The sequence below is a fragment of the Nerophis ophidion genome, linkage group LG09 (assembly GCF_033978795.1).
Source record: "Nerophis ophidion isolate RoL-2023_Sa linkage group LG09, RoL_Noph_v1.0, whole genome shotgun sequence".
Lineage (NCBI taxonomy): Eukaryota > Metazoa > Chordata > Actinopteri > Syngnathiformes > Syngnathidae > Nerophis > Nerophis ophidion.
In genome coordinates this window covers 64,720,865-64,738,072 of record NC_084619.1, presented here as the reverse complement: position 1 = coordinate 64,738,072, position 17,208 = coordinate 64,720,865, and the positions used below count along the sequence as shown (strand labels likewise).

Sequence of the window (17,208 nt, the reverse complement as noted above, 5' to 3'; positions counted from 1 at the left end):
CCGGCGAACAAGTTAGTGTGTGTGTGAAAAACTTGAAGTGCTCCACTGGCCATCATATGTAATAACAAGTGTGTGTAAGAAATTGAAATTAATTAAAAAAAAATTAAAAATAGAATAAATATCTAGGGTGGGCCTATAGAGGTAGGCGTTTTTCGGAGGTCTCCAGAAGGTACGAAATACAAGAATTCGTGTTTGTTTGAGAGTATGTGTTCTTGTATTTCTACCCTTCTTGAGACATCGACAAGGAAAAGTTCTGTACATATGAGGACCGGTGAACTAGATAGTGTATGTAAAAAAATTGAAGGGCTCCCTCTCTGGCCATCATATATAGTAACACGTGTGTGTAAGAAATTGAAATTAATTTGAAAAAATATATATATATATGTAGGGTGGTCCTAAAGAAGTAGGCGTTTTTCGGAAGTCTCAAGAAAGTACGAAATACAAGAATTTGTGTTTATTTGAGAGTGTGTGTTCTTGTATTTCTACCTTTCTTGATACATTGACAAGGAAAAGTAGCTTCCATATGAGGACCGGTGAACAAGATAGTGTGTGTAAGAATTTGAAGGGCTCCCCCTCTGGCCAACATATGTGATATCAAGTGTGTGTAAGAAATTGAAATTAATTAGAAAAAAAAAAAAATATATATATATATATATATACTGTATATATGTAGGGTGGTCCTAAAGAGGTAGGCATTTTTCAGAGGTCTCAAGAAGGTACGAAATACAAAAATGTGTGTTTGTTTGCGAGTGTGTGTTCTTGTATTTCTACCCTTCTTGAGACATGATGAAGGAAAAGTATCTTCCGTATGAGGAGGTGTGAACAAGTTAGTGTGTGTAAAAAATTTGAAGTGCTTCACCTCTGGTCAACATATGAAATAACAAGTGTGTGTAAGAAATTGAAATGCGCCACTTTTGGCCAAAATTAATAAAAAATAAAAAATAATAATATATATATATATATATATATAAAGGCATACTGTAATAACTTGAAGTACATAATGAAGATTAAAAACCTATTACAGACAAAAAATAAAAAAAATACCAATAGCTTACTTTTTTAATATTTGCATAGTATGTATATATCATTAATGTTGTAAATACAAATCTTTATATATCTAGAAAAGGTGGTCCGAAAGAGGTAGGCGTTTTTTGGAGGTCCCAAGAAGGTAAGAACTACAAGAAAGTGTTTTTGTTAAGTGTGTGTGTTCTTGTATTTATACCCTTCTTGAGACATCGGGAAGGAAAAGTAGCTTCCATATGAGGAGGTGTGAACAAGATAGGACATAAATCATGGTCACATTATGGAAATCCATTCCATCTTAAAGAGAATGTCTCATTTGCACCCCTGGTGGTGAATTATATCAACATTTGGGAAGAAGGAGGGATTTGTCAAATTGACCGTGTATCGGTTTTAAAAGTGCTCCCCCTCTGGCCAACATATGTAATAACAAGTATGTAACAAATTGAAATGTGCAACCTTTGGCCAAAATTAGTTTAAAATAAATAAATAAATAAAATATGTATATAGAGACAGACTGAAAGTAAATAATGAAGATTAAAAACTAATTACAAACCCATCCATCTATCCATTTCCTACCGCTTATTCCCTTTTGGGGTCGCGGGGGGCGCTGGCGCCTATCTCAGCTACAATCGGGCGGAAGGCGGGGTACACCCTGGACAAGTCGCCACCTCATCGCAGGGCCAACACAGATAGACAGACAACATTCACACTCACATTCACACACTAGGGCCAATTTAGTGTTGCCAATCAACCTATCCCCAGGTGCATGTCTTTGGAAGTGGGAGGAAGCCAATTACAAACAAAAAATACAAATATTTATAACTAAAAGCTTACCTTTTTCTATGTTTGCATAGAATGTATATATTATTAATGTTGTTAATACAAATATTTATATATATAGAAAGGGTGGTCCTAAAGAGGTAGGCATTTTTCAGAGGTCCCCAGAATGTCTGAAATACAAGAGTGTGTGTGTGTGTGTGTTTCAGACTGCAGCTGCCCCCAGAACAGTCACAGTCACCGTCATAATGCCCCCCCCCACCCCCCCTTACCTCCCTCCTCGCTCTCTCTCCCGTCCCCAAAGTCAATTTGTTTACAGTAATTTTGAAGGCTGAATTATTTGCTGTAATCGTCCGCACTGATGAAGGTCAGGCCCTTAGAGGGGGCGGGGGGTGCGTGAAGTGGGGGCGGGGGGCGCGCCCGCAGAGGGTCGGTCCTCTTTGAGATGCTCCGCTTCGCAATTAAGGAAAGCAAATGTCACTCCTCCAGGCCTCACAAATGAAAATCTGTACGAGGCGATTAGCATGGAGTCAACATCGCCTGTTAAAGTCACATTCCCTGTAGTACCGGTGTGTGTGTGTGTGTGTGTGTGTGTGTGTGTGTGTGCACCTTATGGGCAGGGAGAGACAGCAAACATGACCCGAGCAGGCCCAACAGCAAGGCAAACAAAGGGAGATGTCTTGTCGGAGGTGATCCATACAGACTGTGATTTACTCACTGGATGGAAAGGATAATGGAGGTTTAGAAGCCCGGCAAGAAAAAAGAAGAGGAATTTATCGTATTTTCCCAAAGATATTGATGGAAATAGATTAAATCTGACGCGGCTGCTTTATGGATAGCTGTCACGCTTTTTTCCGCGGTAAACACCCGGCGCCATATTAAGGTAATGCATCAAAGGGCGGCGGACGTGAAGGCGCCGGATCACTCAAATTAGATTATAATAACAAGTCGGAGCGGCTGACGTACGGCGAGTCGCGCGAGGCACGGTGGATGAAAAGCATTGTGATGATAAACAAGACCAAATGGAGCCGATCGATCAGGAAAAAACAGGAGGAGAGAAGAATCGGCGTGAATAATTCATGAGGCGCCGACGTTATGACGCGACGTAAGGTGATGGAACAACATGAGGCGGCGACGCTTGCGCTTGTCGCTTGCGCTTTAACGGCCGCCGTTCTTGACTAATTCCCGCGCCTCCTGGGCGAAGGAAGAAAACGAACAGATCGGCATTCCTCATAAGGAAAAATGATACGTAAAAAAGAAGCATCGTTTTGTACTTTTACGGCCGATTATGAGGAATGCTTTTGAAATAAGTTCCGTAACACATTTTGGAAGGGCGGGGCTTGGGCGAAGAACGAAAAGGCAAATAACTCGGGGAGATTCGGATTTTATTCATAAAGGAAAATACTGCGCAATTCTATGTGTAAATAGGTGACAAGTACAATTATAGGTTGTTGCGTTCAAGGAAGCAGTTATGTTGTTGTTTTCATGGTCGTTTGGTTGTTAGTTAGCAAAATTGTGAGGGAAACTATTGAAATAAGTTCCATAAAAACTTTTGAAGGGGATGGGCTTGGGCAAAGAACGAAAAGGCGAATATCTAGGGGAGATTCAAATTTTATTTATAAAGGAAGATACTGCGCAATTCTATGTATAAATAGGTGACAAGTAAAATTATAGGTTGTTGCGTTCAAGGAAGCAGTTATGTTGTTGTTTTCATGGCCGTTTGGTTGTTAGTTAGCAAGATTGTGAGGGAAACTATTGAAATAGGTTCCATAAAAACTTTTGAAGGGGATGGGCTTGGGCAAAGAACGAAAAGGCGAATATCTAGGGAAGATTCGGATTTTATTTATAAAGGAAAATACAGCGCAATTCTATGTATAAATAGGTGACAAGTACAATTATAGGTTGTTGCGTTCAAGGAAGCAGTTATGTTGTTGTTTTCATGCCCGTTTGGTTATTAGTTAGCAGGATTGTGAGGGAAACTATTGAAATAAGTTCCATAAAAACTTTTGTCGGGGATGGGCTCGGGCGAAGAACGAAAAGGCGAATATCTAGGGGAGATTCGGATTTTATTCATAAAGGAAAATACTGCGCAATTCTATGTATAAATAGGTGACAAGTAAAATTATAGGTTGTTGCGTTCAAGGAAGCAGTTATGTTGTTGTTTTCATGGCCGTTTTGTTGTTAGTTAGCAGGATTGTGAGGGAAACAACTGAAATAAGTTCCATAAAAACTTTTGTAGGGGATGGGCTTGGGCAAAGAACGAAAAGGCGAATATCTAGGGGAGATTCGGATTTTATTTATAAAGGAAAATACTTCGCAATTCTATGTATAAATAGGTGACAAGTACAATTATAGGTTGTTGCGTTCAAGGAAGCATTTATGTTGTTGTTTTCATGGCCGTTTGGTTGTTAAGTTAGCAAGATTGTGAGGGAAACTATTAAAATAAGTTCCATAAAAACTTTTGCAGGGGATGGGCTTGGGCGAAGAACGAAAAGGCAAATAACTCGGGGAGATTCGGATTTTATTCATAAAGGAAAATACTTCGCAATTCTATGTATAAATAAGTGACAAGTACAATTATAGGTTGTTGCGTTCAAGGAAGCATTTATGTTGTTGTTTTCATGGCCGTTTGGTTGTTAGTTAGCAAAATTGTGAGGGAAACTATTGAAATAAGTTCCATAAAAACTTTTGTAGGGGATGGGCTTGGGCGAAGAACAAAAAGGCAAATAACTCGGGGAGATTCTGATTTTATGTATAAAGGAAAATACTTCGCAATTCTATGTATAAATAGGTGACAAGTAAAATTATAGGCTGTTGCGTTCAAGGAAGCAGTTATGTTGTTGTTTTCATGGCCGTTTGGTTGTTAGTTAGCGGGATTGTGAGGAAAACTATTGAAATAAGTTCCATAAAAACTTTTGAAGGGGATGGGCTTGGGCGAAGAACAAAAAGGCAAATAACTCGGGGAGATTCGGATTTTATTTATAAAGGAAAATACTGCGCAATTCTATGTATAAATAGGTGACAAGTACAATTATAGGTTGTTGCGTTCAAGGAAGCATTTATGTTGTTGTTTTCATGGCCGTTTGGTTGTTAGTTAGCAAAATTGTGAGGGAAACTATTGAAATAAGTTCCATAAAAACTTTTGAAGGGGATGGGTTTGGACGAAGAACAAAAAGGCAAATAACTCGGGGAGATTCGGATTTTATTCTTAAAGGAAAATACTGCGCAATTCTATGTGTAAATAGGTGACAAGTACAATTATAGGTTGTTGCGTTCAAGGAAGCAGTTATGTTGTTGTTTTCATGGCCGTTTGGTTGTAAGTTAGCAAGATTGTGAGGGAAACTATTGAAATAAGTTCCATAAAAACTTTTGTAGGGGATGGGCTTGGGCGAAGAACGAAAAGGCGAATATCTAGGGGAGATTCAGATTTTATTTATAGAGGAAAATACTGCGCAATTCTATGTATAAATAAGTGACAAGTACAATTATAGGTTGTTGCGTTCAAGGAAGCAGTTATGTTGTTGTTTTCATGGTCATTTGGTTGTTAGTTAGCAAGATTGTGAGGGAAACTATAGAAATAGGTTCCATAAAAACTTTTGTAGGGGATGGGCTTGGGCGAAGAACGAAAAGGCGAAAATCTAGGGGAGATTTGGATTTTGTTTTAAAGGAAGAAACTGAGCAATTTAACGTACAATTGGGTGTCGATTCAAATTAAACATTGTTGCGTACAACAAAGCAGTTATGTTATCGTTTTCATGGTCGTTTGGTCTTTAGTTAGCAGGATTATAAGGGAAACTATTGAAATAAGTTCCATAAAAAGTTTTGTAGGGGATGGGCTTGGGCGAAGAACGAAAAAGTGAATTTATAGGGGAGATTTGGATTTTATTTACATGAAGAAACTGAGCAATTTAACCTACAATTGGGTGTCAATTCCAATTAAACATTGTTGCGTACAACAAAGCAGTTATGTTATCGTTTTCATGGTCGTTTGGTTGTTAGTTAGCAAGATTATGAGGGAAACTATTGAAATAAATTCCATACAAACTTGTAGGGAAGGGGCTCGGGCGAAGAACAAAAAGGTGAATATCTAAGGGAGATTTGGATTTTATTTTAAAGGAAAAAACTGGGCAATTCTACATACAATTGGGTGGCGTTTCAAGTAAAAAAAAAAAAAGCGTTTAAGGAAGCAGTTATGTTGTTGTTTTCATGGCCGTTTGGTTGTTTGTTAGCAGGATTGTGAGGGAAAGTATTGAAATAAGTTCCATAAAAACTTTTGTAGGGGGATGGGCTCGGGCGAAGAACGAAAAGGCGAATATCTAGGGGAGATTTGGATTGTATTTAAAGGAAGAAACTAAGCAATTTTAATGTACAATAGGGTGTCAATTTAAATTAAATATTGTTGCGTTCAACAAATCAGTTATGTTGTTGTTTGCATGGCCGTTTGGTCGTTAGTTTGCAGGATTGTAAGGGAAAATATTGAAGTAAGTTCCAAGAAACTTTTTGGAGGGGAGGGTCATGGGCGAAGAACGAAAAGGCAAATATTTAGGGGAGATTCTGATTTTATTTGTACAGGATAATACTGGGCAATTGTATGTACAGTTGGGTGTCGATTCAAATTAAACATTGTTGCGTACAACAAAGCAGTTACGTAATTGTTTTCATGGCCGTTTGGTTGTTTGTTTGCAGGATTGTGAGGGAAACTTTTGAAGTAAGTTCCAAGATACTTTTTGGAGGTGTAAGGTTTGGGCGAAGGACAAAAAGCCAAATATTAGGGGAGATTCTGATTGTATTTTAAAGGAATATCGTTGTGTACAACGAAGCAGTTATATTGTTGTTTTCATGGCCGTTTGGTTGTTAGTTAGCGGGATTGTGAGGGAAATTATTGAAATAAGTTCCATAAAAACTTTTGTAGGGGATGTGCTCGGGGGAAGAATGAAAAGGCCAATATCTACGAGAGATTCTGATTTTATTTGTAAAGGAAAATACTGCCCAATTCTACGTACAGTTGGGAGTCTATTCAAATTAAACATTGTTGCATACAACGAAGCAGTTATGTTGTTGTTTCCATGGCTGTTTGGTTGTTAGTTAGCGGGATTGTGAGGGAAATTATTGAAACAAGTTCCATAAAAACTTTTGTAGGGGATGTGCTCAGGGGAAGAATGAAAAGGCCAATATCTACGAGAGATTCTGATTTTATTTGTAAAGGAAAATACTGCGCACAGTTGGGAGTCGATTCGAATTAAACATTGTTGCCAACAACGAAGCAATTATGTTGTTGTTTTCATGGCCGTTTGGTTGTTAGTTAGTAGGATTTTGCGGGAAACTGTTGAAAAAAGTTCCAATAAACTTTTTTTAGTTGTAGGGTTTGGGCAAAGAACGAAAAGGCAAATAACTAGGGCAGAGTCGGATTTTATTTATAAAGGAAAATACTGCGCAATTCTACGTACAATTGGGCGTCAATTTAAATTAAACATTGTTGCGTTCAACAAAGCAGTTATGTTGTTTTTTTCATGGCTGTTTGGTTGTTAGTTAGCAGGATTATGTGGGAAAATATTGAAAAAGGTTCCATAAAAACTTTTGTAGGGGAGGGGCTTGGGCAAAGAACGAAAAGGCGAATATCTAGGGGAGATTCGGATGTTATTTTTTTAAGGAAGAAACTGGGCTATTCTACATACAATCGGGTGACAAGTAAAATCAAATATTGTTGTGTACAACAAAGCAGTTATGTTGTTGTTTTCATGGCCGTTTGGTTGTTAGTTAGCAGGTATTGTAAGGGAAGATATTGAAATAAATTCCAAGAAACCTTTTGTAGGTGTAGGGTTTGGGCGAAGGACAAAAAGGCGAATATTGGGGGAGATTCGGATGTTATTTTAAAGGAAGAAACTGGGAAATTCTATGTACAATTGGGTGACAAGTAATATCTAATATTGTTGCGTCCAACGAAGCAGTTATGTTGTTGTTTTCATGGCCGTTTGGTTCTTAGTTAGCTGGATAATGAGGGAAACTATTGAAATAAATTCCAATAAACTTTTTGGAGGTGTGGCAGTTGGAGCGAACAAAGAAAACGCAATATTCCTGGTGAAATCTGGATCTTTTAACAAAGAAACGGTGCAATTGAATGTACAATTTGGTGCTAATGAAAATGTCGGATTGTTGCTGTCTTGTTTAGTGACTATCTGGTTATTTCCATGGCCGTTTGGTTGTTAGTTAGCGGGATTCTGAGGGAAAGTATTGGAATAAGTACCAAGAAACTTTGTGTAGGTGTAGGGTTTGGGCAAAGGACAAAATCACAACATTCTAAGTCAAATTTGAATCTTTTAGTGAAGAAACTGTGCTTAATGCTGTTTCAGTGTTAGCTATCAGGATTATGGGGAACAATATCATAATAGATTCCATGAAACTTGTGTTTCAGTGATGTAAGAAAACAAAACATTCTAAGGGAAAACTGGCTTTCTATTGTAATTTGGTGCTGATTAAATCTAGAAATTGTGGTTCTCTGTCCGGTTCCTATTTCGTTTATTCCATGTCTGTTTGTTAGTTAGCAGGATAAGGGGTACTGCTATTAAAATAACTTTTCGGGGATGTGGGGTTTGGGTAAAGGATATTTAGGGGAGATTTGGGTTTTTTAGAAGGAAGAATCTGCACAATTCATCGTACAATTGGGTGCAGGTTCAAATCAAACATTTTTGGGCTCAACAAAGTCGTCATGTAGTTGTTTTCATGACCGTTTGGTTGTTTGTTTAGCTGGATTATGAGGGACAAGCGGTAGTAAATGGATGGATGGAATGTTTTTGGAGGTGTTGAGCTTGGGTACCATGAATTGATTAACGTGGACCCCGACTTAAACAAGTTGAAAAACTTATTCTGGTGTTACCATTTAGTGGTCAATTGTACGGAATATGTACTGAACCGTGCAATCTACTAATAAAAGTTTCAATCAATCAATCAATCAAAAGGGTAAAGTAGAAAACTGTTTGTTTCAATGAAGAAACAGTACAATTCACCATCTAGATCAGGGGTGCCAAACATACGGCCCACAAACAGGTTTTCTCCAAACCGCGGGTTGAGTTTATAAAAATTTGTGGAAATGTTTGAATGAAAAAAACTGCTGTTCTAAATGTGTCCACTAGATGTCGCAATAGCAATTCTTTGTATCTTTGTAAATTATACTACATATGTAAAAATAAATAAACCACATGATGTTTGTGCACCAGTCAAGGAAAATGATCAAACTACATAAATATCATCCTGTAATTTGATTTTTATATAATCTTGTTTTATCTCCACTGATTGAAAATGAACACCAATAAGTTGACTGGTGAACATTTTCTCATAAGTATAAATAATGACAAATAAAGATATAATATAATTGACCACAGCATGTAAGTGAAACAAAAACCCAACAACATTATGATTTGTACATTTTATCACGACTTGGACTTGGGCGAGGATTGTTTTTCCGATGCAAAGGAAAGTTGGCACGAGCAAGGCGTGAATGAAGGTACATATTTATTTATTTTACTAACAAACTACAAACAAAGGAAGCAAACAAAAGGCGCGCACGAGGGTGGAAGTACAAAACTTGGCTATGAAACAAAAACTAGCAATATGGCATGACTAGGGACAAAACAAAAACAAAACTCAATAACTGTGACATAATAAACTTATGTGGCATGGACAGAATGATAAAACAGGCATGGCATGGCATGAAGGAAGTTGAGGTAAAGTCGCCAGGCGGACCACCTGGCAACTACAGGTTTAAATAATACAGGTGGTTAGTGCAAACCGGTGTGAGACATGAGGACAAGGTGAAAACTAATGAATTGCTATGGTAACAAAACAAACAAGGAAGTCAAAAAAACCAAACCGAACATGACCAAAACAAAACATGATCCCTTAGACGTGACACATTTTCAGAATGTGCTTGTTCTATTTTTAAACAAAAAAAAAAAGCAGTCTGAAGTTGTCTTTATTTTTAAGTTATCGTGCCATGATTTTACCTGTTCGGCCCACTTGGGAGTAGATTTTTTTTTCCATGTGGCCCCCGATCTAAAATGAGTTTGACACCCCTGATCTAGATGTCAGCTATCAGGACTAAGGGTAAAAATATCAATATTAATTCCGTGAACGTTTTTGGAGGTGTGGGCCTTCCCACAAAGAAAGAAAAGACATCATTTTTTTTAATAGGAACAAACTGCAATTCTATGTGCAATTAGGGGCTGATTAAAACACAAAGACTGTTGTTCTCCAGCTAGTGACTAATTAGTCATTTTCATGGCCGTTGGTGTGTTTGTTAGCAGGATTAGTTCCATAAAAGTTTATGGAGGTGCGGGGCTCGGGCGAAGGACGCAAAGGCGGATATTAAGGGGAGATCCGGGTTTTATTTTGAAACATTGTTGTGTACAACTAAGCAGTTATGTGTGTTTTTTGTTTTTTTTTCCATGGCCGTTTGTGTGTTTGTTGGCAGGATTGTGAGGGAAGATATTGAAATAAGTTCTAAAAAGGGCTCGGGGCGGAGGAAAAACCACAACGTTCTAGGACATGGGTGTCCAAAGTGCGGCCCGGGGGCCATTTGCGGCCCGCAGGTCATTTTTTTACGGCCCCATGGCACATTTTAAAAATGCGATTGAAAATTTTTAAAGTGATATAAAGGAGCAGAGGGGTGTAATGTAACAAGAAAATGTTCCAATGTTTACTCTAATAACACAAAGCTGCCATGCAGTTTCTTTCTTAAAAAAATAATAATGAATCAAAATCAACGTCATTATGAATTATCGACCTATTCAAGGCTCGTTAAATTTTCCACATTGAGATATTTTTGGGGAAAATGTTGCATATAAAAAACTGAGCTGTTTTTTTTTTTTAAAGAAGGGCCTAAAACGAACAAACAAAAAACAAACCACACTTATAATTGACGGCTAGATCTGAAGGTAATCTCGAGATTATTGTGTTAAAAGTAAACAGTAAAAAAAAGGTAAAATTTATTTTTTAACACTTTAATGAGCAGGAACCTTTTGGATGCCCAATTAAAGTGAAGTGAATTATATTTATATAGCGCCTTTTCTCTAGTGACTCAAAGCACTTTACATAGTGAAACCCAATATCTAAGTTACATTTAAAGCAGTGTGGGTGGCACTGGGAGCAGGTGGGTAAAGTGTTTGACACCCCAGGTTTGGATGTTAGCTATCGGGATAATGGGTAAAATATCAATACAAAAAAAATCAGAAAAAGAAAACATTCTGAAGTTGTCTTTAGTTTTATGTTATCATGCCGAGATTTTACCCGTCCGGCCCACTCGGGAACAAAATTTTCCTCCATGTGGCCCCGGAGCTGAAATAAATTTGTTAGCTATCGTTATTATGGGTAAAATATAAAAATAAATCCAATACAACTTTTTGGGGCTTTGGTGAAGGAAAAAAAACACAACATTTGGAAGAAAAAAGGAAAAAACTGCAATCCTACATTGATAAAAATATAAATATTGTTGTTCTCCATGTAGTGACCTGGTTATTTCCACGGCCGTTTATTCGCTAGCGAGCAAGACGTTGAAGAAAACTACAGAAATAAGTCCCACCAAACGTTATGGAGACTTGTGGTGTGGGTCAGGAATAAAAGTGCTAGATTTCCTATGCAGTTTGGTACAAAGTGTTTGACCACCTGGTCTGCAGCATTATGGTTGATGTGTAAACACTGCCAGCATTTCCCCAACATTTCCTTGATACCCCGGCCGGTAATTGTTTGTAAACAAAATGAAAGGGATGACATTGTTTAGAAACACGGAGCGCGGTGAATAATTCATGAGCCGTCCACGTCGATGGGAGCCCAAAGCAGCGCGCGTGCAGAACAAAAGGTAATGAAACAACATGAAGCGGCAAAGCTTGCGCTTGTCATTCCCACTTCCACCCGCTAATTTACGACAGGGGGTTGCGGGTGGAGGGGGGGCCTCCAACTTTGAGTTCTTACTGTAGCGCGGCTAATCAATGGGGATGGCTACATTTGCCCTGACACGTCGTTTGCAACATCAAATCATTTGGCTCCGCGTTTAGCCTTTGTGGAGTCAACCGTGTGAAGGGTCCGCTTAACTACACCACGCCGCCGCGCTGATAAATGATTTGGATTCCCGCGCCTTAAAGGACACATCCATCATATAACCCCCCCACTCCCATCCTCCTCCTCCCGGCAATCTCCATGAAATGTCTTTGTGAGGTTATGTCAGCCCTAAGCAAAATACATGCGGCCCGTTAAGATTTTACATCATTTTTTTTAACAAGTCTAAGTCTCTTTTAGTAAGTCTTGAACTACAGAAAGTGTTTCAATGGTTGAAATGTGTCAACAACAGATGTGGAAGCAAATTTTTTTCAACAAATGTCTGCATAAAAGTGATAATATAACATATTGTAGGTGTTTATTACCCTTTGCATTCATATTTTTCCGTTTGGCACATTTTTGTTGTGTTTTGCTTGACTGCAAAATATGTCCATGGAGGAAATGGTCTGAGAAGTTCGCTCACAATAGACAATAAACACTTAGGTATTTTTTTTACATGTGAATAATATAAATACAGTCCATTATACAGCATTATTCACATGTGAATAATATAAATATAGTCTATTATACAGCATTATTCACATGTGAATAATATAAATACAGTCTATTATACAGCATTATTCACATGTGAATAATATAAATACAGTCTATTATACAGCATTATTCACATGTGAATAACATAAATACAGTCGATTATACAGCATTATTCACATGTGAATAACATAAATACAGTCGATTATACAGCATTATTCACACGTGAATAATATAAACATAGTCTATTATACAGCATTATTCACATGTGAATAATATGAATACAGTCTATTATACAACATTATTCACATGTGAATAATATAAATACAGTCTATACATGTGAATAACATAAATAAAGTCTATTATACAGCATTATTCACATGTGAATAACATAAATGCAGTCTATTATAAAGCATTATTCACATGTGAATAATATAAATACAGTCTATTATACAGCATTATTCACATGTGAATAACATAAATACAGTCTATTATACAACATTATGCACATGTGAATAATGTCAATACAGCATTATTCACATGTGAATAACATAAATACAGTCTATTATACAGCAATATTCACATGTGAATAACATAAATACAGTATATTATACAGCAATTTTCACATGTGAATACCATAAATACAGTCTATTACACAGCATTATTCACATGTGAATAATATAAATACAGTCTATTATACAGTATTATTCACAAGTGAATAATATAAATAAAGTCTATTTTACATGTAAGTACATTCAAAAGGAATATATGCATGATACAGTCTGATGGTTGTCGGTATGAAGGACTTAGTAGTAAAAGTTGAGAATAATACCGAAAATAAAGTAAAATGTAGGAAGTCAAAGTAGCTTCTGTGATGTGCTGCTACTCATTCAGGCACATCAAAGAGAAAAAATAAGTAGTAAAAGAGGAGCATCTTTCATATTTTTTTTAATATTCAGTGTTTTATTGTCCATAGTTAAAATTGTAAATCCCACGTAAAAGAGGAGCGACGTTCATATGTTGTTAATATTCAGTGTTTTATTGTTCATAGTTAATATTGTAAATCCCATTTTCTTTATTTTCATGTACATTCTGGGTGTCCCTTTCAGTAAAAAACACGTAAAATTGCATTCCGTTTTTTTTGGGAGGTTTTCTGTCATAACGTTTTTAGATCTGTAGGGGCGGTACAACTCGGTTGGAAGAGCGGCTATGCCAGCAACTTGAGGGTTCAAGGTTCGATCCCCGGGTCCGCCATCCTAGTCACTTCCGTCGTGTCCTTGGGCAAGACGCTTCACCCAACTGCCCCCAGTGCCACCCAAACTCCTTTAAATGTAACTTCGATATTGGGTTTAACTATGTAAAAGCGTTCAGAGTCACATATAAATATGATTCACTTCAGTATCAAAAAGCTGGTCCGAGACGTAAAAGAGGAACGATGTTCATTTGTTGTTAATATTCAGTGTTTTATTGTTCATAGTTAAAATTGTAAATCCCGCTTTCTTTATTTTCGTGTACATTTTAGGTGTCCCATTTAGTAAAAAAACTTGTAAAATTTAATTCCGTTTTTTTTTTAAGTGGTCCGTCATAACGTTTTTACAACTCTATTGGACATTGTGACTTTTGGTATTAGTGTTCCTGTGAAAAAAGGGGACCCAAACACACTTACTGTACAGCGGTATAGCTCGGTTGGTAGAGTGGCCGTGCCAGCAACTTGAGGGTTGCAGGTTCGATTCCCGCTTCCGCCATCCTAGTCACTGCCGTTGTGTCCTTGGGCAAGACACTTTACCCACCTGCTCCCAGTGCCACCCACACTGGTTTAAATGTAACTTAGATATTGGGTTTCACTATGTAAAGCACTTTGAGTGACTAGAGAAAAGCGCTATATAAAATATAATTCACTTCACTAATTCACTTTTACAGATTATTGTGTATATAACATTGACACACACATATACATTTTTCTCTCTCAATGTGGCCCCCTTGAGTCCAAACATTTGCCCATGTAAGTGGACTGGTCAGGCGGTGTGGAAGCCCGGGTGCTGAACTTGCTCCTCCCCTTTTGTCTCGTACAAGCAGCCACCCCGTGCATCAAGGCTATCAGCCCCAGCGAGGGATGGACCACCGGCGGCGCCACCGTCATCATCATCGGCGACAACTTCTTCGACGGCCTACAAGTGGTGTTCGGCACCATGCTCGTCTGGAGCGAGGTACGCTGACAAAAAACAAACAAAGGACTATTTCCCCAGCAGGGCTCATCATCTCCTCTCTGATCCAGCTGATCACGCCCCACGCCATCCGAGTCCAGACTCCGCCTCGGCACATCCCCGGCGTGGTGGAAGTCACGCTGTCCTACAAGTCCAAGCAGTTCTGCAAAGGCGCCCCTGGGAGATTTGTCTACACCGGTGAGTCCGAAAACCCTTTCCTAGCCAAGGTCTAGGCCAGGGCTCGGGAACCTTTTTGGCTAAATATTTTAAAATGTGAGAGCCGTATCCTATTTTTAACACCGAATACAACTGTCAGGTTAAAAAACTGATGACATTTATTAAACAAGACAAGAAGCAAGGAATTAAACAGAGACCGGATTCAATTTAGCTTAATGAGGAGAAACCTGTAGACCTGTACCCTTGTACAATGTCGTCCCTCGCTCTGACGAGAGAATTCTACGCCTCCTCTGTCATTTGGACTTTCCCAGATTACAACAACTAAATGCATACATCTCTTATTCTTTTTAATAACATTACTACCGTATTTCCTTGAATTGCCGCTGGGGCACTAATCAATTTAAAACCTCTTCTCACTCCGGCGCTTACCAAAGGCATGCGGTAAATTTAGGCTTGCGCTTATAAATTTGAGTGTGATGTAAGGATACCATCATGAAAAGCACATTTAATAAAAAAAACGTAATTACGGTCTTACTTTTACTTATAAATGAAGTCCATGCGCAGCTCCTTCTGATCAAAAGCATCGATAACTTGTTTATAGAAGTCTTCCTTATCTTACTTCAGTTTTAAAAGTCTCTCTGTCTCGATGGAGATCTTCCTTTATTACCTCCTGCTTCGATTGAAAGTCCAGTTTAGAAAACTGTTTTATTTTAGATATGTAATCCTCCATGTTAAAAGTGCAAGCGAGAGGAAAAAATAAACGATCGCTGCTCACTCTTGCTGCTTGTTGTCACTTCTTCTGCAGCCGAGTAGTCGTAAGAAGGATCACTAACGCCCTCTACCGCCAGGAGGCGGGAGTCATTTAATAACTCATATTTTACACACGCAGCTACGGTATATTAACAAAACATAGCTGCTTACTGTTCTTTTTAGCATATTCAATAGCTTGGACTTTAAATCCTACTGAATAGCTCTTAATCTTCTTCCCTTTATGCGATTTCAAATGATTGAAATCAGCCTCCTCCATTTTGAAAATGATGACAGGCGACGTGACGAGTTTGACCCGGTGGAAATTCTAGGCATATGCTAATTATTTTGCAAAACGAGTTTGACCCGGCGGAAATTTTAGACATGCGCTAATAAAAATAATATTTTGCGAAACGTGTTTGACCCCGCGTTAATCCTGAGTTGGCGGTAATGCTAGGCACGCGCTATATATTTTACGAAACGGGTTTGACCCGGCAGTAATTCTAGGCAGGCGCATACCATCAGAATACCGTAATTCAAGGAAATACGGTATTCTGAAGCTAACCGATAATAAATAAAATACTTTCGACCATTAATGCGATTTCTTGAACAGGCGGATGGATTAAAATGCATGAGACTATTATATACTTTGAACGTTATTTTTAAAACCAACGGAATTATTCATTACTTATCGTGTTAAGCAACATATATGAGAGCCAGATGCGGTCTTCAAAAGAGCCACATCTGGCTCGAAAGCCATAGGTTCTCTAACCCTGGTCTAGGCCCCGGCTGAATGTAAAAAAAAAAAAAAAAATGTGCAAGATCTGCACTGTTTTAGAGGAAAAGGCTGAGGGGGGTGAGGGGTGGGGGGGTCTTCCACAAGTGCAACCCGATCCCCCCCCCCCCTGACCTTCTGTTGTACAAGGTTGCTGCCGAGCTCTGTTAAACTCAAGCTGTCAGGATGACTCAGTCTGCCCGTGGTCTTTATGTGGATTGATAGGAGACAGAGAGAGCTCTCTGCTGGATGACTGCGGGGGGGTTATGTTCTTGTCGCCCTCCGCTCGTTAGGGAGCAGCCACGTTTTTTTAAATTTTTTTTATGTCACCCGTTCACATCAAGTGTTTGTCGGGTTGCGCCCAGCGCCGTTTGATTGTTAGTTAGCGGGATTATAAGAGGACGTCGTAAACGGAGGTCCTTGAAATTTTCACGAGGGGTCCGGGAGAAAACGCCAAATTCCAGGGCAGATATGGGGTTTTTCTTTTTGTAACGACGAATCCATTGAGTGACGGTCTTGTAAACTGTGTTAGATGTAAATATAAACGGAATACAATGATTTGCAAATCCTTTTCAACCCATATTCAGTTGAATGCGCTACAAAGACAAGATATTTGATGTTCGAACTCATAAACTTTATTTCTTTTTTGCAAATAATAATAATTAACTTAGAATTTCATGGCTGCGACACGTGCCAAAGTAGTTGGGAAAGGGCATGTTCACCACCTTTTCTTTTAACAACACTCAATAAACGTTTGGGAACTGAGGAAACTAATTGTTGAAGCTTTGAAAGTGGAATTATTTCCCATTCTTGTTCTACGTAGAGCAGGGGTGTCAAAGTCAAATAAAGAGTGGGCCAAAATTTAAAACTGAACTAAGCCGCGGGCCAAAGTTGAACAAATTAACCTTTAATAGGGACGCAAATGAG

General features: G+C 38.4%; 1 protein-coding gene across 5 annotated transcripts in view; it reads left to right on the top strand.

Moving 5' to 3' along the window:
- ebf3b (EBF transcription factor 3b) overlaps positions 1-17,208 on the top strand; it is a 275,369-nt gene that overhangs the window by 175,611 nt on the left and 82,550 nt on the right. For 3 of the 5 annotated variants that reach the window (XM_061911568.1, XM_061911564.1, XM_061911566.1), the window contains exons 9-10: positions 14,452-14,585; positions 14,654-14,780. In XM_061911568.1, coding sequence (XP_061767552.1) covers positions 14,452-14,585; positions 14,654-14,780 — 261 coding nt within the window. The remainder of the gene's footprint in view (positions 1-14,451; positions 14,586-14,653; positions 14,781-17,208) is intronic. The other 2 variants (XM_061911565.1, XM_061911567.1) reach the window with 1 other exon arrangement.